The sequence below is a fragment of the Lynx canadensis genome, chromosome C1, assembly GCF_007474595.2.
Source record: "Lynx canadensis isolate LIC74 chromosome C1, mLynCan4.pri.v2, whole genome shotgun sequence".
Classification (NCBI taxonomy): domain Eukaryota; kingdom Metazoa; phylum Chordata; class Mammalia; order Carnivora; family Felidae; genus Lynx; species Lynx canadensis.
Window position 1 is genome coordinate 4,947,115 of NC_044310.1, and position 25,460 is coordinate 4,972,574.

At 59.1% G+C, this 25,460-nt stretch overlaps 1 protein-coding gene across 7 annotated transcripts in view; it reads left to right on the forward strand.

The window, feature by feature from the left end:
• The window catches only part of LOC115522343 (calmodulin-binding transcription activator 1), a 563,939-nt gene that overhangs the window by 311,339 nt on the left and 227,140 nt on the right, over nt 1-25,460 (forward strand). For all 7 annotated transcript variants that reach the window (XM_030328136.1, XM_030328139.1, XM_030328138.1 and 4 more), the window contains exon 3: nt 4,615-4,686. In XM_030328136.1, the coding sequence (XP_030183996.1) occupies nt 4,615-4,686 (72 nt within the window). The remainder of the gene's footprint in view (nt 1-4,614; nt 4,687-25,460) is intronic.

A 25,460-nucleotide genomic window follows, 5' to 3' on the forward strand; every position in this document is an offset into this window, starting at 1 on the left:
AGAGAGGTGGAGAATCAGCTGGTCACAGAAGCCATCGAGGGCTGGACAGAAGGGAGAGGCACCTGGTGATGTCCCAATATCACAACCAGTAAACTTGGCTCATCACACAGAGATGTCCCCCTCTTTCATCCACTGAAGCCATCGGGTGTTGAGCCTTGGCAGACGGTCTGGCAGGTGGGGGACCTCTCTCCCCCGGCGGCTGAGTCTGTGGGGAGAAATCCACTGGAGGAGATTTGCAGCCAAGGTGCCCTCTCTTTGTAGGAAGAGTTTATCTTGACTTGAAGGCAGCTCCCGTTTACTATTGGTTTCCCTGTAAATTTATCTTTCCTTTTTATTTAAGAAGGGGGAGAAAAGCCCCATAGTGTCACATAAGCAATTTTGAGTATTTAAGAAAAACTCCTTCCCTGCTCAGCTGTCATGTTCACAGGAAGCAGTTAGGCCTTAATTCCGCAAATATAACGATTTTGAAAGTTGCTTCCAGCTAGGGGTGAGGTTCTCCCGAATTTCCTATAAATAGCTAGTTGCTTTCTCTTTTTCCTTCTTTGTACACACACATCAACCAGGGACTCACGGCACGCTTTCCCCCACACACCCCCACACGCGTGTGCACGTGCACCTCACGCTTACGTGCACACGCCCACAGCTGCGTCCACCAGCTCTGGAACACGACTCTTCCCCCAACCGCATGATGGCTCCTAGACGAAAAACTCAACCCACGGAGCCCCCAGGGGAGCCCCAAGCCTGATCAAAAGGCACCAGGAGTTTGTAAAACACAGATCGCCACCGACAGACTTGATTGCTTTTTTGATTAGTGAAAGAATGGATTTGATACACTGCCTCGTCCGATAACGTGCAGTTAATCCCCAGTTGTCATATGGGCCAGAAGTGGGCCAAGAGCTGCCAGGTGATGACGTGGCGACAAAGGCACCCGGGAGGAGAGGGTGGCACCGGGGCTGTGGGCTGGCTGGGGGTGCCCTGTGAACGGAAGGGGAGAGGACCGGGGCGTGGAGCGCGTGGCGAGGCAGGCCGGTCACATGCTGAGCCTCATCAGGTTCACGCCTCCCCTGCTCCATCCGCCTGCAGGCTGGGCTGCGTGTTGCAAAAGCCAGCCTGAGGGGACACTCGCTCCCGGGCATCTCTGCTTCCTTCCCGCGCCGTCCCTGTGCCCAGATTGCGGTTTCCACCATTCTGTGCATTCTGTGTCTCTACTGGCTTGCCTTCCAAACTCCTTGAACTCGCCAGGTAGGAATCTGAAACCAGCCTCTCCCCCAGCAGGCCGCTGCACCCCCAGGGTTTTCTGTCCCGGTGCCTGGGACCCCTTGTCCCCCCACGCTTGTCTGAACAGGTGCACGGGCGTCATCCTCGCACCTGGCGAGCGTGGCCACTTCTCCACACCCGCACGGCCGCCGCCATCCAGTGCCAGGGCGGCTCCCGACTCACAGGGCTGGCCCCAGTGCCCCCACCTCCCTCGGCTGTCTTCCCTGGCCACGCTGTGCCGCGGCGAGCTTCCGAAAGGCAGACCTGGTCATGACATCCGAGGGCAGAGTCAAGCTCCTGGCTGTGGCCCCCATGGCTTGTTGTCACCTGACCTACTTCGTCTCCCCCACCTGGACCCTCGTCATGCTTGGCCTTGCATCCAGGGTGCTATGGTTCCTCAAGCCAGCCTCTGCCTCACCTCCTGTCCCCACCTGCTTTTCCTGCTGCTGGGATGATGATCCGCGCCCCCCTCCCCCCGCCACTCTTCCCTCAGCCGCGCAGTCCCTCCAATGCCCTCTCCCACTGTCCTCTGGGACTGTTCTGGGCATCAGCTCTTGACCCTCACAGCCACCCAGGAGACAGGAGGAGGAAGGTGCCCACATCACAGCCTAGAAGGACAAGGACCCTCCTAGCAGGTCTCGTACCCCAAGCGGGACCCGTCTCTCCAGAAGCCCCTCTTTGCTGACTCCAGCTCACCAAGGGTGGATTCTGGGAAGCCTCTTCCCCCACAGGGACAGTAAACCAGCTACTCAACATGAGTCAGATTTCCCTGAAACTGAAGCTGAGCGCTTTAAGCATTCAATGTGGAGCCATTTTCCAGGATGGTTTTCTTGTATGTAGTTTAAAGTCCCGAGCCTTTGGAATACCACAAGCAAAAATGAACCATTTATTGCCTTCAGGTCCTGTACCCTGTACTGGGCTGTGGAGACCGGTGGGACACTTATTGGCCACCGTCATTCAGAGGGTCTGAGGCTCCCTGCCTCACCCTGGAGCTTCCAGTCCCGGGAGTACAGATGGGCAGTGAGCCATGGGAGGGACCCAGCGTGCTGGGCAAGGCAACACGGGGAGGGGGGCATGCCCTTGGGCTCCTTGAGTCCTTGGGGTTCTAGAGGGGGCTTCCCTTCCTCCCTCGATGCTACTTGACATGGTTCGCTCTCGTCAGGGGTCCGCTGTCCCTCTCTCCAGCCTTCATCGATGATGCCTCTCATCTGTGGAGACCAGAGACATCAGATCACCAGGGTGGTTAGAGTAATATCTAAAAATAGAGTAACTAGGTTCTGAGTGAGGCCCTGAGGGTTCCTCTGATTAAAATGCATGAGCCTTGATGTAGAAACGGCGATTTTTCTTTTTAACACCATCCTGCTCATTGGATGGTTCTGGACACTTCTGGGCAGGTGAGGTTGCCCACAGGTGCTAGGGAGGCCCAGGGGAGGGGGGGGGCACGCTTTCTACTTCCTGTGGACTCTCAGAAGGGACACACAGTAGGTGTTGGAGTCCCAGGGAGTCCTCGTGTGTAGTTCAAAGATGCTGCAGCCCGGCCCACACAGATCAGCAGTGAACTTGAGGGGGGGCGGGGAATGGAGGTGCAAATCAACCACATTCTTTTCAAGTTCGAGAGAAAGCAGTGGAAGGAGAAGGAGACGGGTGAAGGGGGGAAGTCTGCAAACCCTCAAGAGGAATGAACAGTGAGAAAAAGCGGATGCGTGGCCTTTTATTTCAAAGAGACAGGAGAGAGTTCTTTTCTCAACAATTTATGTCTCTCTCCATTTGGCTCATTACGTGAGCCAAAGTAATGAAACTTCCCACGAGAATATGCAAACTCCAAAGGAAAAGAAGTGATAAAAGTCGCAGGGTGGGCTGCTCGTTCGTGGCAAACGAGAGCTCACAGGAAATGTCCAAACAGGCGCCTCTCTCGGCAAGAAGGAGTGAGTTATCAAAAATAACAGTAAAAAAAGAAACACGGCGTATTAAAAAACAGAAGAGTCAGGAAAGTATATTGCCTTCTTAATAATAAATACGTTTCGTGGGCAAGAATTGCAAGGGAATCGTTTAAATTAATTTCCGCTTTGTTTGGTTGGTTTATACAGGGTTTGGTCCCAGCTGACAGCAATCTGTAAAAGTTCTAACATATTGGAAATCTGATTTTCTTACAGCCAGAGTCCCGTAGTCCAAACTGATTTCTCTTTCAACTCTGCTAATCAGACAGGGCTCAAATGGATTCCTGGTAGAACCGAATCGCACTTGGTCTTTTGGGGGCATATTAAAAAATTTCTGGTATGAGCTTTAAATGCAGAGAGAGCTGCTGGCCAGTTGTCACTGCAGTGTGGTGTGAGGGGCAGTGGGGGGGCGGGGGTGGCAACGGCCGTGGCTCGGATGAGCAACGAGGGGCCCAGGGAAGACCTTGCCCATCCCCGGCCTGCAAGGCTCTGGTGCCCTGCCTTCTCTTTCTGCCCCACCGATTGTGGAGCAGGTGTTTGGGAAGCCAGGGAAACACGGCAGGAGAGGGAAGGAGAGAGTCCTGGTTTGAAGGCAAAACCCTGGCCACCCCGAGACTCGCATAATTGGGTTCTGAGAGGACCCTAGAGGACTGTCCTCCTCACCGGGCCCCGCTCTCCCCCTCTGCCTGCAAGCCCGTCCCCACTGCTGGCCGTGACTGTCCCCTGTCTCCGGGTCCTAGCGTCCCTCCTCGCTGTCCGCCCCCCAAACCAAATCCGTCTGCGAAAGATGCAGGCTTCACCTTAGAACAAACACAAATGTGATTGAACAGACTAAATAGAAGCCAGCAAGTGGGGTATGCACGAGGGGCCTCTCGGTTTCTGGAGGTCAGTCCTACGAAGTGCCACCCCCAGCCTCAGAGGTCCTGCCATCCAGGGCTGCCCTGCTCACCCGGTGTGATACCCTTGACCAGGAAAGGTCTGGAGTGTGTGTGTGTGTGTGTGTCTGAATCAATCCCACACACGTTCAGCCCCTCCCCGTACACCAAGGGGTCTTAACCTAGGCTCTGTGAATGAACTTTAGGGTAACCCCCAGCCCCTACAATTATGGGTAAAATGCACACGAATGTGCATTCCCGCATCCCCACCTCTTCTGGGTTCTCACATGCCTCCATGGCCCCTAAAAGGGAAAGCACCCAGCTGTCCACCCGGGTTTGCCTGCTGCCTTGCCCACTGTGCTTCTTAGATTCCGACCCGGACCTCGGTCCCGGCCCCGGAGCCAGGCGCACGGGCACCGGCCCTCAGCCTCCCAGGGTGCCGGTGGCGTCCGCGGCCCTTTCTCGCTCCTTCTCTGTTGCGCCGTCTCTCTCTCTCCCTTCCTTCCCTCTTTCCAACTGAATTCTCGTTTTTCCTCTCTCCCTAGTGCTTGTACGGCTGCTATGTCCATTCCTCCATCATCCCCACCTTCCACCGGAGGTGCTACTGGCTCCTTCAGGTAGGTGGCTGGGACTGGATTCTTCTTCCGTCTCCGGTGCTGCGGAAGGTCTGTGGAGGGAGCTGCGTGGGCGTGGGGTCCGGCGTGCGGCAGCTTCGGGCGGGGGTGCCCCGGCCAGAGCTCCTAGGGGCATTGGCGCGTGGTGCTGAGGCCAGGTGTGTGGCCGGCCTGGTGTGCTGTGCGATGCCAGGAAGGGGAGAGGCCTGGGGTGGGGGGTGGGGGGGCCGTCCTTCCACCCCATGAGAGTAAAGCCCCACCGGGTGCTTCCAGGGTGGCTCGGTTTCCTCTTGATGAGGACGGAGAGAAGGCTGAGCGTCTGCCCCACTGCAGAATGCCCGTTGGCCGAAAGCTGTGCGTTCACATTCTCTTGTGGGTTAGTCAGTCGTTGGCACTCGTGGAAAATCGGCTCTCAGAGGCATGCCAGCGGCAGCCGGATTGATCGGAAGGGTTGTTGGGAGAGCGGGGGCCCACGGCTCAGCGGGAAGGAGCCCAGGAATCGATCTGTGATGTCTGCCATGCAGGGGGACGGAGAAAGGGGCGGAGGAGCCCCCCGGCCACCCTCGCTCCACAAGGGTGACCTGGCTCCCAGCTCTGTGTCCATGGTGCCCGTGCACAGCCTCACGGAGTCGGGCCTGGCTCGGGGCCGCGGCCGCCCAGCCTCTTGCCTGTTGGTGGTCAGTGGCGGGCAGAGAGCCCGGCAGAGGGTGCCGCCGTGTGAGTGGGAGGGTCCGAGGGACCCATCAGCGAGGCTCGACCTGGTCCTTTGCAAAGCTTGTCCCCGATCGGCAGCCGCTCTCTGTGGGCCCAGGCATTGCTGCCTCTGACCTTTCCCACTGTGGTTCTAACCACCTGCACCCACAGCAGTTCAAGTGAGCCCGCCCCTGGCCCCGGCGGCCGGAGGAGCTCCCTGGCTTGGGGAGTACGGTCAGGAGGGGTCTGGCAGATTAGAAAGCAAGCCCCTGACACCATGGTGTGTATTCAGAGAGCTGAGGCCTCACGTGCCAGAGCGCAGAGGGGCCACTGGTCCCAGGGAAGGTGGCCTGGAAAGCATCTGCAGGGCCCAGAGCCATCTTGGTGTGGACGCCGAGGCTCTGCCTGGACAAGGCTCTCGGTCTGTCGGCTCTGCCCAGCCCCTGCCTCCTTGCCCTTCTTCCTCAGTTCCAGAAATAATTGTCTGCGGTTCAGCAAGTTCATTAGCAGATGACGCCTGAGACTGTCCAAGGATGTGCCGATTTGCAAAGACACGGCTTCCCTGACATCTTGCCCTGTTGTCATTTTTCGGGTTCCTCTCCCTGGGAGGCTGGGCTGGTGGCAGCGGGGGTTTCTAACTGCTCGGCCCTGCTTCCTTGTGAAAGGGGCCTCCAGCGTGGTCATGGGATGATACTTCTCGTCTTGTTAACGCAAAAGGTCCTCTTTTCCGCCTGGCGGAGGAGCCGAGTGTGGGACCCCCACCTCGAGAGCAGGGATCTGGTACAGCGGGGGCCGTGTCCTTGTGCCCCAGGGTCACGCTCTGGCTGCTGAGAAGTATTTTCACCTTGAGCAGCCTGTGGCCCTGTGAACTCTGGCCTCTGAAGGCCCCGGGGCCTGTTTTGGCTTTTTTCCTTTTCAGTTTCATGCCCCATCCAAACGCCTCTTGAGCACGCTCTCCCGATTCCAGGCCTGACCACTGGCCTGTTGGAGCAGCGCCCCGGAAGTCGGCTTCCTGCCAGCCAGGCGCTCCTGCACCCACGCCATCGCCCGTCTCCTCTTGTCCCATCACGTGCTTGCGGCTCTTTGATTCCACTAAGTTTACTTTCCTAGACTCAGACACCATCGGGCAGCCACGGCGGGGGGGTGGGGGAGGGGGTGAGCTTATCAGCCCCCCAGACTGGATTCTGCTCGCTCAGATTTGGCTCCTCCTGCCTTGTTCCAGGCGAGAAGTGGGAGGGCTCCGCTGTCCCAGCCCTCCCCACCCCCGAGCTTCTGTCCTGGCCACGGTGGGCCGGAAACATGTGTGGAGTGATTCGTGTCTGCCTGGGATGGTCACTTCTAGCTGGCGGGGGAGCCCATCCCCCCCCCCAAGGTCCAGTGTCACAGGAACTGGTTTCTTAAGGGCAGATCTGGGCCCCTTTATCTTCTCCTCCCAGCCCCACAGTCTTCCCTCCACCCGCTATCCACTGCATCCTGGAGCATCACCGTTTTTTCCGTGAGCAGGTGACGGGGGGGACGCATGCAGGGGCAGGGGTTCCCGCTCCCCAGTGTGTGCTGGGCAGGGGCAGGTTAAGGAGCCAAGGCCAAAGCAATTAGTGCGGTGCACGTCCCGCATGAGCCCGAGAGCCACCGCGGCAGCCGGCACCGCTCAGGGCAATTTGTTCCGGTGCTAATTACAACACCAGGATAATGACGGTGTGGCCAGGCTTAATTTCTCTGATATTAAATAGGAAAGAAGCCATGAGACACCGGCCCAGATGGAAATTGGCCCAGGTCTGTCTCTGACACCAATTATCAGGAAAAAGGATTGGGTGGGAGAGAAGGTGTCAGGGTGGTGACCGAGGCAAGAGCCGAGGAAGGAGGAAGCTCCCACGGCCACCAGTCACCACCGGCTCCCCGGGGAAGCCAGCCTGGTGGTCCCTGGAAGTCCGCAGTGGCTGTTGGCCACGCCCCTTACAGCAGAGAGGTGCCAGGGGCTGGGGGACAAGGGGAGCCTTGCTGAAAGGCAAGGGGCAGGGAGGAAAGGAGGGCTTCTGGATACAGGAGAGTTCATTCCAGCAGTGGCCCCACCGCCCCCACCCACTGCAGAGCGTGGCCGGCCGTGGTGGCCACTGGGGTCCCAAACTGATGCCACTTGCCCCAAGGCCACTTAGCACAGCAGGAACCTCTGCCCGCACAGGCCTGATTTTCCCAAGCGCCCAGACTGTAAGGTCCCTGAGGTGGGGGGGAGCTGCGCCCCTCTGTCTCTCCCAGCACAGAGCCTCAGCTGGACAAGGAGGGGCCGGCCTGCCCTGAAGTCCTCAGCTCTGCTCAGAGGGCCTGCCGCCCCAGAACAGGGAGGGAGAGAGGGTGTCAGACCTGGGGGAGGAGGTCAGCACCCCTTCCAGAAGCAGAGGATCAGGGAGAGGAGGGGGACCGGAACTGACACAGCACTTAAAAGTTCCCTAGTGACCTGATTTTCAGGGGAGGGAGCGACCCTGCCCCCTGTCTGTTGCTACTAAATGTTTTATTAGGATGTGAGCAGGGAGATAAGTGAGGAACCAGAGCCTTTCCCGGGAGTGGAGGGGACTGAAGCCCCAAGTGCATAAGGGCATTGTCATGACCGGTGTGCACCCCATGAAGCCATCTGCCCAGCTGGGTCAGGGCCTTCGGGGGATCTGTCCTGGGACTTGAGAAGCCACCACCACCGGCTGGCACACGTACTCCTCCGTCACATCATCTGTACGTCGGGGCCTCCATGTGTCACAGGTGGCAGGGCCCTTAGGCTCCACAGAACTCAGCTGCTGCATTTCCTAGATAGACGCTGGAGCCCAGAGGGGACAGGGCCAGACCCAGGGTCACCCAGCCAGTCAGCGATGGCACCCTTGCCTCTGCCTCCCAGGGCCCGAGCGTGGTTGTCACTGCAGCCACCTTGGCCCTGAGCCTTGCCGGGGGCGGGAGGGGGTGTGGCCAGTCCTGCCGCTGGGATGCTCCACGGGTGACCCAGACCCCAGGGGCCTCACCCTCCGTCCTGCGGCCACGGCCTCTCCTGCTTGGGATTTTCTGGTGCTCAGGCTCAGGGCCTCCCTGCTGCCCTCTGCATCCCCGTCCCGGGCCCCCACATTCCATCCTGTGGGGCCCTTCTCCCAATAAGCCCAAAGAGAACAGGCCCCCATTTCAGGCCAGACTTTCCAGCAGCTTCTGTATGGCTCATTTGGAAACTATTTCTGCTTCTAATGAGTGTTTTTCTTTGTGCCCTTGTCCTCTAAAATGCTTAATGAATGTTTTCTGTGCTCGAGCGAAGCGGGGGGGGGGGGGGTCCCTGTGTGTCTGCCACCGCCATGCGGGGGGCTGTTAGGCTGCTGGGGCGGAGACAGCCAGGAGCTCCTTCCCGACCCACAGAGGCCCGTGGGCTCGCAAGCACTGCCGAGCAGACACGGGGACCCCGCGGCTTTGGGGGTTCCCGGGGCTGGGGGCTCCTGACGGCTGGAGGATGGCAGGTGTTTGGGCTCCACGGAGGAGCCAGGTTCTAGCCCTTCCCTGGCAACCCTGAGCATCGGAAGCTGTGACCGTACAGCCAGGCACCACGAGCAGTGAGTCTTGGCCACACGGTGCCCCGGACCCTCACCACGGGCCCCGTGTCCCCCAAGAGAAGGCCAGGCTCTCAGGAGGCCCATGGTCACCCGGCCAGTGGAGGGCACCCCTTGCGGCCCCATCTGCCTCCCGGAGGCACCAGTGTCATCTGCTCTTATAGGGAGGGGCTACCTGGTCCCAGATCTTAGGGCACAGAGGGGGCACTCCAGGCCTTTCACCCCACACTCTCTCCTTCCTGCCTGCCCCTGAGCTCAGCTGGTCCCGCCCCCCCCCCCAGAAGTAGGGTGCTTTCTGCACCAAGTACCACGGCAAAGAGACCTTCACAGAGCCAGCCCAGAGGAGGGCAGGGCGTCGGGGGCTAGTTCTAGGCTGCCCCGGCCCGACTAAAGCCCCCAGCCCAGGAGCAGAGGGAGGCCTCAACCACACGTCTCCCTGCCTTGTAGGAAAGGAGGGAGACCCCCGTCTTTGCTTGGGCAGAGCTCCAGTCTCCCCTCGCAAGTGCTCCTGGGAACCATGTTTGCCCACCCGGTTGGTGAGGCCTGGGGTGGAGCCGAAGCCTTACATCCCTCCGTCGGGTTGTGGGCTCACAGCTGGCGTCACATCCTCAAGAGAGTGTCTCTCCTGCCAGGAGGAGCCGCCGAGGAGAGGGGGGAGCCAGCAGCCAGCGTCCCCACGCTGACCCAGGGCTCTGCAGCCTTGCAGACGGGGCCCCAGAGAGGCACCTGTGCTCACATTCTGGGGACATCCCAGTGAACAACTCCATTTCAGCTTCTACACCAGACACAGGCCTCGACCCCAGTGTGTCCTGAGGGAGCCTGGCCTCCTTCCTCCGGGGCCTCTTTACTCAGAGCAAGCGGCGGGGGGGGGGGGGGGGGGGGGGGGGGCTGTACAGAGTCCCAGGCCTCCCCCGCCGGCCAGGGAGGGAGCAGGCCGTGGGGGGGGGGGGGACAGGCCTCCTCACCCGGCACTCAGACTGTGGCACCCCTGGGGGCATCTCTCTGCGCTGCCTCTGGCTCTCCAGGAAGGGTCCTCGGAGCTCACCGCTACCCTGAAGTGGCAAAGTCGGGCACGGTTGGGTCAGGTGGAGGCATCCTGCAGGCTCGTGGACCGCTTGTTCCCGGCATATCGCCCGGAAGGCTGCCCTTTGGGGCACCCACTTGGCCCAGAGTGGGTGAGTGAGCACCGCGGGCCCTCTGGGATGGTGTTTATTTCAACCCCTTAAAATAGTAAGGTTGGGTCACCCAGGGGAGCACCTTTTAGCGGTTCGCCTCTGGGCAGTTTACCGAATTTCTCGGAGCCTCGGTGTCTTCATCAATAAATGGTGACAATAATAGGGTCACTGCACAGGGCTGCCTTTGGGAATGAATCTAAACGCGACATAGTGCGTGCACAAACGGCAGATGTGCTCCTGGCACACGGCAAGCACTCACTGCCGCGAGCATCAGGTTGGACCCGCAAGGTGGTCTCCCGCTGCCCCTGAGAAAGCTCCGGTGAGCCCCCGGGCCGCATCGCCCCTTTTTCCTGCACCGCAAGGCTGCAGGGGGCTGGGGCGGCCCCTCAACGTGTGAGCTGGTCAGGACAGGCTGGCCAGGGCGTCTCTCCTCCTTCACGCCGCCCTCCTCTGCAGCGGGACACAGCGGTGGCACTGTCTTCACTATAGACACCCTCCCCGCCCTCCCCCCACAAGAGACTTGAAATGATCACTTCTTTTGCAATTTGCGACCCAAGTGCCCCCCTACCTGACATCCACTCACTCTTTCTGGAAGCAAGGACCCACCTGGGACCATGCCCCCAGCCCTCAGGGTCGCCCTGTAGGTGAGCTAGGTCACAGAAGGGACCAGAAGCCCCAGCGTGGCTACAGGAGCACCTCCACACTCACCCCTCCGTCCTCAGGCTCGTCCTAGTGGTGGGGACATCTCTACTCGGAGTGAGCCGGATCCCCCCAGATCCCAAGAGGCAGGAGACAGTCCACCACTGCCAGGCCTCCCTCCCTCCCTCCCTCCCCCCTTTCCTTCCCTCTTTCCTTCCTTCCCTTTCCTCCCTGTCTTCCCTCCTTCCTTCTCTCCTTCCCTCTTTCCTTCTTTCCCTCCCTCCTTCCTTTTTCCTTCCTTCCTTCCTCCCTCCCTCTCTCCCTCCCTCCCTTCCCCCTTTCCTTCCCTCTTTCCTCCCTTTCTTCCCTCCCTCTTCCTTCCTTCTCTCCTCCCCTTTCCTTCTTTCCTTCCCTCCTTCCTTTTTCCTTCCTCCCTTCCTTCCTCCCTCCCTCCCTCCCTTCCATCGTTCCCTCCCTCCCTTCCTTCCCCCTTTCCTTCCCTCTTTCCCTCCTTCCTCCTTTCCTCCCTCCCTTCCTCCCCTCTTTCCTCCCTTTCTTCCCTCCCTCTTCCTTCCTTTTCTCCTTCCCTCTTTCCTTCTTTCCCTCCCTCCTTCCTTTTTCCTTCCTTCCCCTCTCCCTTCCTTCCTTCCTACCTTCCTTCCTTCCTTCCTTCCTTCCTTCCTTCCTTCCCTCTTTCCACCTCCTCTCTCTTTCATCTTTTTTAAGTGGAAGATATTATAGCTTCATAAAAAATACTCCAGGCTTCTTGCTCAATAACCGTTTTTATGTTTCACTGGGGTGAAATAGAAGCGGCTGGGAAATAAAGCGTTGAGGAGCCTGCTCTGTATGTGGGCCCTTGAACAGTGTCCTGCATTACTCAGACGGAGATGTCATGGGGCTTGCCGTGAAAGGAGGCTTTGATGGGGCTTAGAGCAACAGGAGGCATTGTCATCAGGCTGACTCTCTCCCAAAGGGGGCATTTTTTAAAGTTTATTTATTTTGAGAGAAGCGGGGGGGGGGGGAGGAGCGCAGAGAGAGAGAGAGAGAGAGAGAGAGAGAGAATCCCAAGCAGCTTCGTGATGTCAGCACAGAGCCTGACATAGGGCTTGAACCCACAAACTGAGATTATGACTTGAGCCCAAGTCAAGAGTCAGATGCTTATAACCAACTGAGCCATGCAGGCGTCCCCCAAAAGGGACATTTTGACCCACATGCTTCAAGGAAGAGAAATGAGTTGGTGCCTCAGGATCCCTGTTCCCCCAGGCCTGGGTTGGCGGGGAGCCGAGGGTGCCTCAGGGAAGCCGGACCCTCTGGGCACATCCCACGGGCACTAGGCCGTGAAAGCCAGGAGCTCAGCCCAGCCCTGGTGTCCCACCCTCAGCCACAGGGAGTGGAGGATGGGCCAGGTACCAGGTACGGGCTGAGTGGGGCAGAGGGACCTCTGACAGTGCACGTGGCTCACAGATGCCACAGCCCCAGTGCCAGGTGGCCCCCAGCACTTGGTGGGGACCAGTGTCTTTGGCTCTCACAGCTGTCCTTGCAGGGAGCCAGGGCTGGGTGAATTCTCCCTGATTTTCACAGACAAAGAAACTGAAGGTCCAGGGGAATAAGGGGGCCCCAGAGACCGAGCAGACAGGGATGAGTCCAGGCTCCTGAGGCCAGGAGCAACACGGGGACAAGAACAGCTGGGCCCCAAGTGTTCGGAGAGGGCTCCCGTGTGAAGAGACAGGTGAAGGACCCCACGGCATCACAGTCACTTTTCCAACCCTGAATTTCCACGCCCAGGGCACCTTGCTGGCCTAGTGGGTGCACCTGAAGCCGGTCGATGAGATAAATCCAGAGAAGGGGCCATAGAGTGGGCTGGGTGGTCAGGGGAAGCTTCCTGGAGGAGGAGGCGAGCTCAGGATGGAAGGCAGTAGGATGTTCTTCCCTGCCCTTTCTGACATGTGGCAGGCGTGGGCCACGGAGCACAGAGACAGGAAGGACCAACAAGGCCACGTGGGGTCCGAGCTCCACCGGCTTCAGTCTCACAGACCAGGCACCCACAGTCTGGGGAGCCCTCAGGACAAGTGTCCCAGGCCCTGGTGTCAGTCAAGTGACTTGGAGGGAGTGTGTGGGAGGCTCCCCCCACCCATGTGGGCTTGGGGCCGGGAGAGGAGAGCAGGAGAGACGGGGCCTGCCCACCAGAGGTTACAGGTTCGATGCCGCCGTGGGGTCTCCTCCAGGCTGTCAAAGGTGGTTATCGTCATCGGTATCGGTAAGAGTAACAGTAGCCATCATAGGTTGTGGGCTCCCGTGCCCCAGGTGCTACGAAGCCCCGTGCGTGCCCGTGAGGCCGGTACTTTGTCACCCCCAGGTAGAAATGCGGCTGGGGCACCCGGGGAACATGCTTCAGGGAGGCCCGTCAGGAAAGAGGAGCTCCCGGCAAATGGCCCTGTTGGTAGCTCATTGCAGCGGCCAACAGAGTCTGGAAAGAAGCACCAGGTCTGTGGGGAATAGGACAGGGCTGCGGAAGGTGTCGGCGCTGAAGGAGAAGTGAGTGGAGGGAGCCGCGCGAAGCAGGGGTGGCGTAGGGGAGGAGAGGAGAGGGCAGCGGCCTCCCGGGCGCCCGGGGGGTGGGGGGGGGGCGTGGGGAGAGGCTGCGGGTCAGGGTACTAGAACAAAGCCCCGTCTTACAAGCTCCCCGGGTGGGCGGGCGGGCGGGCGTTTCCTCTGCGGGAGCACAGCAGAGACCAGCGAGCTGGAAGGAGCAGGTGCAGAAAAGGCAGCTAAGGCTGAACCGTGGGATCAGAGGGATCACTCCCGAGCCGCCTCCTCGTGCCGGTTCTATCCCGACCAGCAGCTTCCACTTCGTCCTCCATTAATGTGCCTTGAATAACATGATGCGAAGATAAGGTAGACACTAGGAATTTACGGTGCTATGCAAAAAATTGCTCAATTCCATTAAGATTTCAGGATCTTTGCCAGGCTGCACAGCAGCCCCGGTATTATTTCCTTCTTAGACATCTTTGCTTGATTGCAATTTATGATGCCGAGGCCCCTGCTGCACCCACCTAAAGCCTCCAGAAAAATATGGCCATCCCCCCAACGCAGCCATTATTCCCTCTGAGGAAAGTCACTGGGTATTTTCCAGAAGATTCCCTCATCCTGATCTCCTTCTCTGGGGGCAGCGGGGAGCAACCTGTAATCGGGTCTCTGCTGCTGGACCTTCACCTTGCCAATTTCAGCGGCCAGGGCAGCCGGAGTCCTCGGGGGAGGCGGGACCCTCTGCCCCCACCTTGTGGACGAGGAGGGTGTTGAGCTGAGTGGGGAGACCCCCTCCCCGGGCCCACGGTTTAAATTCAGCTCCGCACTTTCCGAGCCACAGACTCTGGCCAAGTGAATGACCCTCTTTGAATCTCATCCCTTCCTCTGTGAAATAGGCACGCGGGACGTCTCTCACGAGGTCACTGGGAGGAAGAACTGAGCTAAGGCCCACAAAGGTGTTCGTGTCCTGCTTGGCCATGGTGGCTCTGTTCATCACCTCCCATGACAACGTGCGGCAGCTCCTGCTGTACGGGATTGTGTGTGTGGCTGTCGTCGGGGAGGGGGCCTCTGAGAGGGTCTCATCCGGACCACCTTTCATGTGGCAAAATGCTGTCCCTCCCATGTGCCTGTGTGGCAACGGGCCCCGTTTGCTAATTCACCTGCAGCGTGGCCCTCGCTTCATGAGATGGAACTTTCACATCCCAGCCACCAGTAGGCTGCTCGCTCCCCCGCCGCCGTGTCCCCTCAGCCCCCTGCCCTGCTGCGACCGGCCAGCGCCTACCCTGGCCTGTCCTGCAAAGCCTCCTGTGTCCTTCCGCCCTCAGAGGGCTGAACTGCATGGACCAGACTGGAAGGCAGAGCAGGAAGGAGGCTGCCGCTCCTTGGAGATGGAAATTATTAATTAGCCTTATTATCCAGGACTTGTCAGTCTCTTAATCCTTCCGTCTGCAGAGGGTTTATGCCTCCGCGGTGTGTGTTGTCAGCTTGGCTAAGCAATTGCTTTTAATAGAAAGGCAGAACAATGGACGATACAGTTTGGTTACTATCTTTATTTATCGAGCCAAACAATCCCTGCTCCCCTTCCACAGAACATCCTTCAAAGACGGGAAGGAGGCAAAAGCTGCTTAATTTCCCCTCTAGATGGCTTCTAATGTGGGGGCCTCTGTTTAATTAGCCTTCTCATGTAATCTTCAGTGGACACTCTGTCCTCAATATCCTAATCTCCTCTGGAGCAAAGGGGAAAAGGGGGTTTCCAAAGCGAAAGACAAAAGTTTGCCTGAAGGCAACACTTTTCCATCTTGCTTCTGAAGAAGACTCAAAGGGCCAAGAGTGAAACGCAGACGTCATTTGATAGAGTCGATGGGCAAGTCTTCGGTGACGAGTTCCATGTGTGAAGGTCAGGGGCTCGCTCGGGGCCCCAGGCGGGACCCCAGCTGGCGAAGCTGGCCAGCCCCGGCATGGGACACACTCTGGTCCACGACAGGCCATCGTGGCTGCTTTTATCACCGTTAAGAGTGCAGTGGCCCTCAGGAGAGAGCAATTCCCACACAAGACAGTACACACTCCAGACTCAGGGGGGTGCACAGGCGAACACACGCCTCCCTGCTCCTCACTCCTCCCTTCCCGGCTCTCCTGCTCTCCTCCCTGTAAAGGGCTCTGGGAAGCCTGAAGGAGACTTCTCGCCATCCCCACCACCACTCCCACACTGGGCAGGACATCCTGGGGGCTTTCCGCTCCCCTGTTCCAGAGTCCTCCCTGGTGACGGGGAGTATTAGCGCGGACCGTACCTTCCCGGCCACATGGCTACTGGGGGATGACGGCCGTGCGCCTGCTCCTGCCTAATGCAGGTCCTCGTCGGTCCCGAAGCGAGGGGCACAGCGTGGCAGGGCGGCCCCTGTGGAAGTCTCTGGCACCGGCTAGCCTCACGCAGTCCTTGTCCTCAGCAGTCCCGTCTGTGTCTTTCTTTGCTCGTCCTGCGGCCTCGCCCCCTTGCTTCTCCCTCGCCCCTGTCTGCCCCATTGGGTCATCCCCGTCAACTGCTGGCACAAAATGCTGCGGGAGTCCTCAGATACGCGCCCCGCCCGCTCTCCCCTCGCCCTGCCCCTCCTGCTCTTCCTCCCTCCCGTGCCACGTGCCACACCGAGGCCAGCGGGGGCTCACCCACGGCCTCCGAAACGTGAAATCCAAAGGTCGTGTCGCCGCATCCTCTTTCCTGACCCCCCAACGGCAACTACCACGTTGGCCGCTCACTCCTTCCGGAATGTTCCCCCCTCCTGCCGCAGAGGCCCTCCCTGGCCGTCTCCCCCGCTGCCTGTTCTCCGCAGACTCCTCCCCTCTGCTTCCACCCCTCGATGTTAGCAGGCCCCCGATCCATCCACACTGCCTGCCTGAGTCTTCTCACCCACTCTCACGGCCTCACACGCCAGCTCCAGGCTGAAGACGCCCACACTTGCACCTGCACCCTGACCTCACCGCGAAGCACCGGACTTTCACATCCAGCCGTCCGCTCGGCATCCCGCCCAAATGCGGAATCGGCATCTCAGCCTTCCCGCAGCCAAAGCGGGATCTGATCTCTTGCGCTCACCTTCCTGCTGCAGCACTGCTCCCCGGGACTCGAGCCCACCATTCTCGACCCCACTTTTCCCCGCTGCCCTCCTCCCGTCAAAAATATGTCTCAGCTGTATCCCCGCCTCCCTCTCTGCTGCTGCTACCGAGTTAGAGCCACAACTTTATTCTGCACCAGTGTGAATCACTCCTGCACTTGTGGTCCATTCTCCACAAAGGAACACAAAGGGCCACTCCCATCCCAAACCTCACCAAGGCTCATGCTTTCAACCAGCTTAGTAAGCCGCATGGCACTTAAAGTAACGGCCAAACCCTTACCAGGCCACCGAGGGCCTGCACCCCTGACCTTTACCCTCCTCTCCCACAGCGCTCTCCGGCCTTGCCGACTTCTTCCTGCCCCTCACCTGAGCCAAGCTTGCTGGCCCCAGGACCTTTGCACCTGCACTTCCTGCTGCCTGGAGGCCACCCTGGGCTTCCACAGTTGACTCTAAGATTCAGGTCTCCGCTCAACCGTCAGCTCCCGAGTGGGGTCCTCCTGACACATCATCTAACTTTCCCTGGCTCTCTGGCAAACCGCTCTGTTCCCATCACCAGCATCATATCATGAAATATTAAGATATACAGAAAAGTTGAGGGAATTTTACAAGCACCCTAGACCTACCACCCAGATTCTACCGTTAACATGTTATGTTGTTTTATCAGTTCAAGTCCTTCCATCCATCTGATGCATTTTCCATGCATTTCAAACTAAGCTGCAGACAACGGTAACACAAGCATGTCAGCACAGGTATCGTTATCATTCGCCCGAGTTCGGTGTACCTACAGTTCTCCTCTTATTTTTGAGGTAAAATTCACACACAACGAAACAACTGAATGCACAAATGTCGAAGTCCTAGTTGAGGAGTTGTGATCGATGCGTGAACAGAACCCAAGCCTGCAGCAAGCTTTAGAATGTTACCGTCACCCCAGGAACTCCCCCCATGTGCCTTCCCAGCCGGCTCCCACAACGTGGGCTAGGGTCACCACTGTCCCGACGACCGTCTCCCAGGGACTCGTCTTTCCTGCTCGAGAACTTCATATAAATGGACTCCTACCGCACGTCCTCTTAGGCGAGGTTTCTTTCACCCAGCAAAATCTCTTGTTATTCACGCACGTTGTTACAACCCCAGCGTTAGTCATTTCTTGTGTCTCCTCCGCCCCCGCCCCCCCACCCCCCGGCCCCATCCTTCGGAAGCGAGCGCCGTAAGAGCAGGGACACCGAATTGTGTCTGTCGCTAACTCTTCGGCATCTAGAACCGTGCCTGGCACGTGGGTCTGTATCTGTTGGGTGGGTGTGAAGGGTGTGGATCCCCAGCCAGAAGGCAGGCTTCCTGGGGATGTTCCCCCGCTCTCCCACAGCCGTGCTGGGGCCCAGCTGCGCCCCGCAGGAACAGGCATCAGCACTGGGTAAAGACAGTGGGATGGACTCGCTCTTCAACGGCCGCCCCTCCTCCCTTCCCGCCTTCCTCCGTCCTCCCCGCCGAAGAGGGAGCACGTTTGCTCTTCAGAAATGCAATTCAACTGGCCATGATATGGGGAGAGGATGTGAGCCCCTGACTCACCCAGGAGAGGTGATTCTGGGGACGTGAGGCTCGATGGGGACGTGAGGCTTGAGACTTCTCCGTGAGGTTAGCTTGGAGGATTGAGAAGGAAATCCAGAGTAGAAAGGTTTGGTGATCCCGACCTGCTAAAAGATTTCTTAATTTGGAGACAAAGTTCTCAGAATGACGCTGTCAGTTCCAAAGATGTGGGGCCCCATGGGTCTCAGCTTGCTCTCTTTCTCTCCGCTCTCCCATTTCTCTGCTGGAAGGGGAGGGGGCTCAGGAAGCTCTTGTGCAAAGTCCCCAGCCCAGGTTCAAATCCAAGGACAGGTAGCAGGACACAGGTGCTCCGGGAGCCCACGTCCCCCTGTCATGTGGGGAGATCTACACTATAAATGGGCACTTGCAGTCACCCTGGGGCAACTTTGGGCACAGATGGAGCCCTCACTGGCCTTGGGGGGCCCACCTGACAGCCTGACGGGGCCTCATCGCTCTGAGACAGGAGATAGAACCATGCCCATGGCAGCTACAGGCGGCCATCGCACACAGTCACTCTGATGCAAAAGCTAGGCTCCACTCGGTGTGGTCTGGCACCTTGTATGTAGTGAGTATTCAGTTGGGGGCTGAAATCCCAGACCCCAGCCCTTTCTGCAGTGTGACCGAGCGGAAGAGATAATAAAGCCCAGTCACTCGCGGACCCTGGCCTCAGTGTACCAGGGCCATCGCCAGCTCCCCTGTCCATGCTGCCCCCACGTCCCCAGTCCTGGGCCAGGTCGTGTGGGTGAGCACCAGGCATCGTGGGTGCCGGCCTCAGGGCCCATCCCTCTGCCCCGTCAAGGGGACCTGGAGAGGCCCTTCACTCAGGAAAGGGTCACCAGGCTCGCTCAAACCGGCCCACAGTCCCAGGAGGCAGAGAGGCAGAGAGCCTCTGCCCCAGGGAGGCCTGGAAAGGGCCGGGAACATCCCACGGTAAGCATGAGCCCGGGTTCTGCCAGCGTCCTCAGCTGGGGGAGCCAGAAGCAGAGGCTACGCCCAGGCTGTGCAGGAGACTCTGGGGATGGTCCCAGGTGGGAAGGACCCAGGACCAGGGCCTGTGGGGCCCAGCCCTGGGTTTGTGACAGCACGGCAGTCATGATAACGATTGTCATGACACAATTCCCTGAGCGCGTGCCTGGGTCAGACCCGATGCAAAACACTTTAAAATCTCCTTGAATGCTTGCGACAGCACTGCACCACTTTATGACTGAGGAAACTGAGCCCCAGGTATGGGTTCATTAGCCCAGGGTGACAAGCTGCTTTAGAAATTAGAACCCAGACTAGGGGCGCCTGGGTGGCTCAGTCTGTTAAGCATCCGACTTCAGCTCAGGTCATGATCTCACGGCTCATGAGTTCAAGCCCCACGTCGGGCTCTGTGCTGACAGCTCAGAGCCTGGAGCCTGCTTCGGATTCTGTGTCTCCCTCTCGCTCTCTCCCTCTCCTCCGCTCATGCTCTGTCTCTCTCTGTCTCAAAAATAAATAAACATTAAAAAAATTTAAAAAAAAAAAGGGGAAACAGGATTAGAACCCAGATCAGTAGAACCACTCAGACCCCAACAGCACCACCCACTCCCAGCTGGGCCCTGCAGAGCCCCGGTCATGGGTCCTTCCCCCCAGCCCCCAGCCCCCAGCCATCCCCAGAGTCTCCTGCTGTGCCTCGGCCAAGCCTCTGCTTCTGACAGTCACAGCCGAAGAGGCTGGCCAGGCCTGGGTGCATGCCTACCGGAGGACACGCCTGGCCCCGCTGACCCCAGCAAAGTCCCCAGGGCTACCCAGACTCGAACAGGCTCTTTCTGTTGCCTCCAACAAGCTAGCGTTTAGAAATTCTGCCCCAAGTTCTCACCCACCTGTTCCCTGAGCTCAAGGCCACCCCACGGCCCCACCCTCTCCTGACCCGTGCCCTTCTGCACTGCTGACCTCTCACCAAAAGCGCCACCCCTGTGGGCACGCGTCAGGCAACTGCAGCCTGTGTGTCACCCGTGTCTCCGTCACACCCCTCCCTCCAGGGTGTCGAGCAGTCAGCTCCACTGCCCCAGGGGAGAGGGGGAAGGAGGCCTGTCTCCGCCAGCCCTCCTGGCAGGCATCACCGTGCTGACAGCCGCCGTGATGCTCCCTGACGCACGGCTGTTCTCTGCTTCCCGGGAGCAGCTGGGGAGGAGATGGGCGAGCCGGGCCCACGAATGGCACGGCTCCTCTTCAGACCCCTAAGCCTATAAGGTTCAGTTGTTCGGGCAGAGAGCTGCTGTCGAGGGAAGGTCCCCGGGGGCTGTGGGGCTGGCCAGGTTCTGCTGTCTCTGGTCCGTGTCACTGGCAGGCTCCTCGTTGCTGGGACCCTCCGAGGCTCTGGGTTGAGAGAGGTCCAGAGGAGTCCCCCTGCTGAGTCCGGGATCCCCCACCCCCCACCCCGACCAGCCCCAGCCCCAGCCCTGCTTGATTGGGCAGATTCAGCTTCATTGGCAACAGAGCCCGAAGGGACCCTGGCCCAACCCCCTGTTTGCACAGGGAAGCTGTCACCCAGGGAGTTAAGTGGCTTTCCTGGGGTCCCTGAGTTACAGGAAGAGCTGGCCTGAATCCTTCTTCCTGACGGCCAGGCGGCCTTGCGGGACCCCCTTGACGGTGGAACCCGTGGGCGGTGGAGCCTCCCCGGCCTCCCAGCGCGCAGCTCAGCACAGCCTTGGTGTGCGATCAGAGTGCAGGCTCACATCAGCCCGGGTCGGGCTTAATTAGATCAAAGACGACTCTGCCGCCAGAGACAGAGCGTGTGTTCAGCCCCAGAAACATCGCTGGAATTTAGCCGCTGCCGGGGTGCCGATTGCCTCTTTGTGGAAGAGCCACGCCATCGCCCGTCCACTGCTGTGGCCGCTTGAGACGTGGCCAGGCTTTTGTAGGTGTGAAGACATTGTCTGCGACAGGGCGGCGTGCTGGTAAATGCTTAGCATCTAGGAAAAGCCAAACCACCTGGTGGGTAGCGGCCGCCAGTTTCCGTGGTGTAAATAATTCCCACCTTAGCTGGTTTCAAGTGGCTGATTTGACGTCGGTTGGCTCTGCCGCATTCCCGAATAGTTAACGAGCAGCCCTCACGAGCCAGGACAAGCCGGCTCCCGCGCACCCCTGCTTTATAGTTTCGGCGGAGCACAGACATGGTAGCTGAAGTTGCAGGACTTGTCTGGGCCTTTCCACTCCTTGCCCAAGACTGAGGCTCCTGCAGGGAGTAAGCTGCCACCATGGAGCTTTCTAAGACCAACTGGGGCCTGCTTTGGGCATCTGAGACCTGACCTCCAAGGCAGTCTCTGTCCCCTTTATGAGTCTGTCACCCAGCTGTCCTACAGCAGCTGATGAGCTCAGCACCCCCAGACTTTTCAGGGTCATGCCAAATGAACCCAGTCCTCCCCGCCGTCTCCCCCCGCCCAGGGCAGCACCTTCCCAAGGCAAGGTCCTGCCCCTGAAAATCCTATCACTGGTCTCACCTGAGCGGGGAGCTGGGCCTTCCAGGCCCGCCTTCCCAGCACACCCAAGCTGGGGCTGTGGATCCCAGCTCTGTCCTCACTCCCTTGGGGAGTAACTTAACCTCTCCCTCAGGGCATTGTTGAGAGGAACAAAGACCCTAAGACTTGGGAGACACTCAGCACATTGTGTGGCACCTAGTAAGTGCTCAATAAACGGGAGCTCGTAGAAAAGGCTGTATCGCGACCCACAGCCACTGTACCTCTGGTGTTCCTCACTTCCTGTAGCGCGTGCGTGTGTGCCGAGGCTCCTCAGCAATTATTGGCTGTTCGTCAGCTCCAGGCCACGCCAAGCCACAGCAGAGCCTTCAGGCAAAAGGAGAAATCGGTGATACCGCTCTTGTCTTTCTTTAAAATTCTGATATTTGGTTCATCATGGGTTTTTGCCTTAATTGTGGCTTTTTTTCAAAGTTGGCATTACAATAGCGTTTGTCTTGTTGGCGGAGAGTCTGGGTGCCCCTTTCCATTGCCACCCGAGGTGAGTGCCCGTGGTCTCACCTTCGTCCCAGTCCTGTCTGGGACGTGCACTGAGGGCCAGCCTGTGCTCACAAGCATCCCTAACAGGATGATTCAAGAAAACTCAGGAGAAGAAACCGAATTCAGATACTGGAGCTCGAGTGGCCCGGAGGACGCATGAGGACGGGATCTTCCAGGCACAGGGCCCGGCCCAGAGTGGGTCTCCACCCCGTGAGTAAGGAGCTCTGGGGCGCTCATAGCTACGCCCCAGAGGAGGGGCCCAGGCCCTGGCCTGTCCCTGGTCCTGACGCTGGCCTCCTGCGTGCCGCCCGTCCCTGCTCTCTGCTCCGTCTCAGCCAGAATCTTCGCAGTGGCCTGCACGTCCCATTTCACACCCAGACCCGGCTCAGGGGTCTCAAAGCCATTTCCTCGAGCTGTGATCACTTCCCGTTACCTCCCACACCTCCCCCAGGGAAAGAAAACCCCGACAGCCTATGAAAAGAGAGTTTTCCCTTTTCTCTGGGACTCCCCCATCCACCATCTGACTCTCGATGCTCATCGTTCAGCCCGGGGGCCCACTCAGGTGACCAGGGGCTTCCCACAGTCAGATCTGGAGGTCAGCCGCTCCCAGCAGGCTGGGCCCACGTGCTGGCTGTGACCTGGCAGGATGGGGCGGGGGGCCTGCAGAGGCCGAGGGGGGACCTGGTCCAGCTCTTCACCCTCCAAAGAACCTACATCACCCTACGCTTCCTTCCTCAAGCCTCCAGGACCAAAGGGACGTGAGGCGAGGTTTGAACCAGGGCCTGCACCTTGGCCTTGTCCACTCAGCCTTTTCCTTCTGCCCATTTCATCACACACACACACACAGACACACACACACACACACACACACAGACATATACAGACACACACACAGACACACATGCATATATGGACACATAGACAGACACGCACATATACAGACAGTCACATACAGGTACAGACACATGCACATACAGAGACACAAACACAGACACATACAGACACACCCTGCCCCCCAGCGGAGCCTGACACCCCTGCAGAAGGCCCCAGCCACAGGACACTGCGTCTCATCTCCACGGAGATGGGGGAAGGGAAGAGGCCCAGGGAAGTCCCGCCTCAGAGACGAAAACACCCCACGGAACGAGTGCCTCCTCTCTGAGATTTGCATGCATTATTTATCAACACCTAGGCTGCGCGTTTCTCAGAAACTAGCAAGAAAGGCCAACACGAGTGGAGAGGTTGCCGGTTCTGAAGGGAGAGCTGCCGCTAAGTGGTTCCCGAAAGCCCGGCTCCATCCCCGCCCCCCCTCCGCCGGCTCTCCCCGGTTCCACACCACCCACGCCCGGGTTTTTGGTCCCGACCGACAACCCACCGCCTGCTGCGGGGAGGAGGCCGGCCGTGAACACGAGCGAACCGGACGGAGCGAACGGGCTGCTGCTTCGGTACTCTGACCACCAGCAAGACACAATCCCTCCTAGGGCGGAAAACACGCTTCTGAAGGCTCAAAATCAGGCCCGGCTCCTCAAAGTCAAGCGGAAGGTTTGAGTATCTAGAGCAGACAACATTCACGGGGGACTGGGGGCCGGGCAGCCCCAGAGAGGAAGCTGGTCCCATCTGAGAGCGCCGAGGTCCCCACTCAGCTCTCGGGCTCCGTGGCTGGCACGAAGGACGAGGTCAATGGGAGGTGTGGGGCCTGCAGGGAAGCCTCCGGCTTGCTCGCCCCCAGGAGCACCCGTGGAAATCTCCGGCAGGAGTCACAAGCTTTGCAGAGGTGGTGAGAGGCGACCGGGAAGACGCAAGAAAACCCCTCTCCTCCCGCGGCCCCCGGAGCACAGGGATGCCCTTCTGTGGTGGACGATGGAGCCCCGAGGGGCTGGGCCCGCCGGGAGCGCACAGCCTCTCCTCCACGGCCGGGCAGAGCCTGGGCCGCGTGCCTGCTTCCCCGTGCAGCGCCCCATCCTGAAGGCCAGCCACCTTTGCCGGGTCCTGTTTGCTCCCCAGCGTCCTGTGAAGTCCTCGGCCTCCTCTCCAGAAGAAGCAGGGAAACGGAAAGGCTGCCAGGACTCTGCCCTCGGCCTGGCCTGGGCCTCCCTGATTGCCTTTGTTTTCCTAGGCAGCCTCCTCCTCTCCATCCTGCCACGAACGGCTCCCAACCTGCTCCTGCCGAGGCCTTTACAGAAACCAGAAAATGGTTCCCAGTCGAACACGAGTTCCCAGTCCGCAAACCCGAGAGCTCCCGTGTGCACGTCAGGGCTAGTTTCCCCTGAGTAGCGGCTCTCAACCGCCACATTTACAGCCCGGGGTGGGGGCCTCCCCGGTGGCCATATGATACTGCTGTCCCCTCCGTGACACTCACCCAGCCTCAGAAGGAATGTGTCCAGGTGACTAAAGGGACCCCGGGAAGGCTTGGTCCTGGAGAGTTGATCACGCACGTGACCAGCTCTCCTGTCTGACCGTTGCTGGAAATCAGGCCCAGGTGGACCCTGGAGACCTCTTAGTGGGTGTGGGGATTCCCTGTATTCAAAGCTCTGGGCTTGAGGAATAAAGTCACGCCAGCAGAAGGGCCAGAACGGGCTCCAGCTTTCCTGAGGCTCCGGGCTGGTGGTCTTCTGTCCTCGCTCATTCATTCGTCTGTTCATTCGCTCGTTCATCGGGAGTACCTGTTACCTTGCGTTCCTGCAGTCAGCTCACCTTGCGCCTGCCTGCGTTCTGGCCACCCACGCTGTAGATGTGTTCCGCGCGGGCCCCGGGGGGTGCACACGGTGCTGGCCTCCCCACTGTGTGCAGGCTGGGGGATCGAGTGAAGGAGCTGCTGTCCATCTCCTGGGGGCCGGGAAGGGAGGGTGCGGCAGTGTGCAGTTTGGACCACCGGCTGCTTCCTGACCGTTTTCCACCATCGACCTCCTTCCTTTGTCACCCAAGCCATGTGGCTTTGGGCATGTTTCTTAATCTCTTGGATCTTTGGCTTCCCTGTCTACAAATGCGTGACGCAGGGACCTTAGAATTCATGAACTCGCTCCCGTAGAGCTCGGCACACAGTGAATGTTGGTTCCTTTTTCCTCTGTCTGCCTGACCTTGGGGAAGCCTCTCCCCTTCTCTGAGCCTCAGTTTCCTCACCTGAGAAAAAAAGATATGGATCCAAAGCAGTGTAAGCGTGGGGCACCTGGGTGGCTCAGTCGGTTGAGCGTCCATTTGGGCTCAGGTCATGATCTCACATTTCGTGAGTTCGAGCCCCACGTCGGGCTCTGTGCTGACAGCTCAGAGCCTGGAGCCTGCTTCAGATTCAGAATCTTCAGATTCAAGGAGCCTGCTCCTTGTCTCTGTCTTCCCCTCCCTGCTCACACTCTGTCTCTCTCTCCTTCAAAAATAAATAAACATTAAAAGCAGCGTAAGCCTGACCCCCCCTCAGTTCTGAAGTCTGAAGGCCTGCCTCCCTCCTCTTCCTCTTCTGTGCCAAGTTCTGCCCCCACCTCCCCAAGCTGCCAAATCTGCCATCTCTGTCCTTGCAGGAAC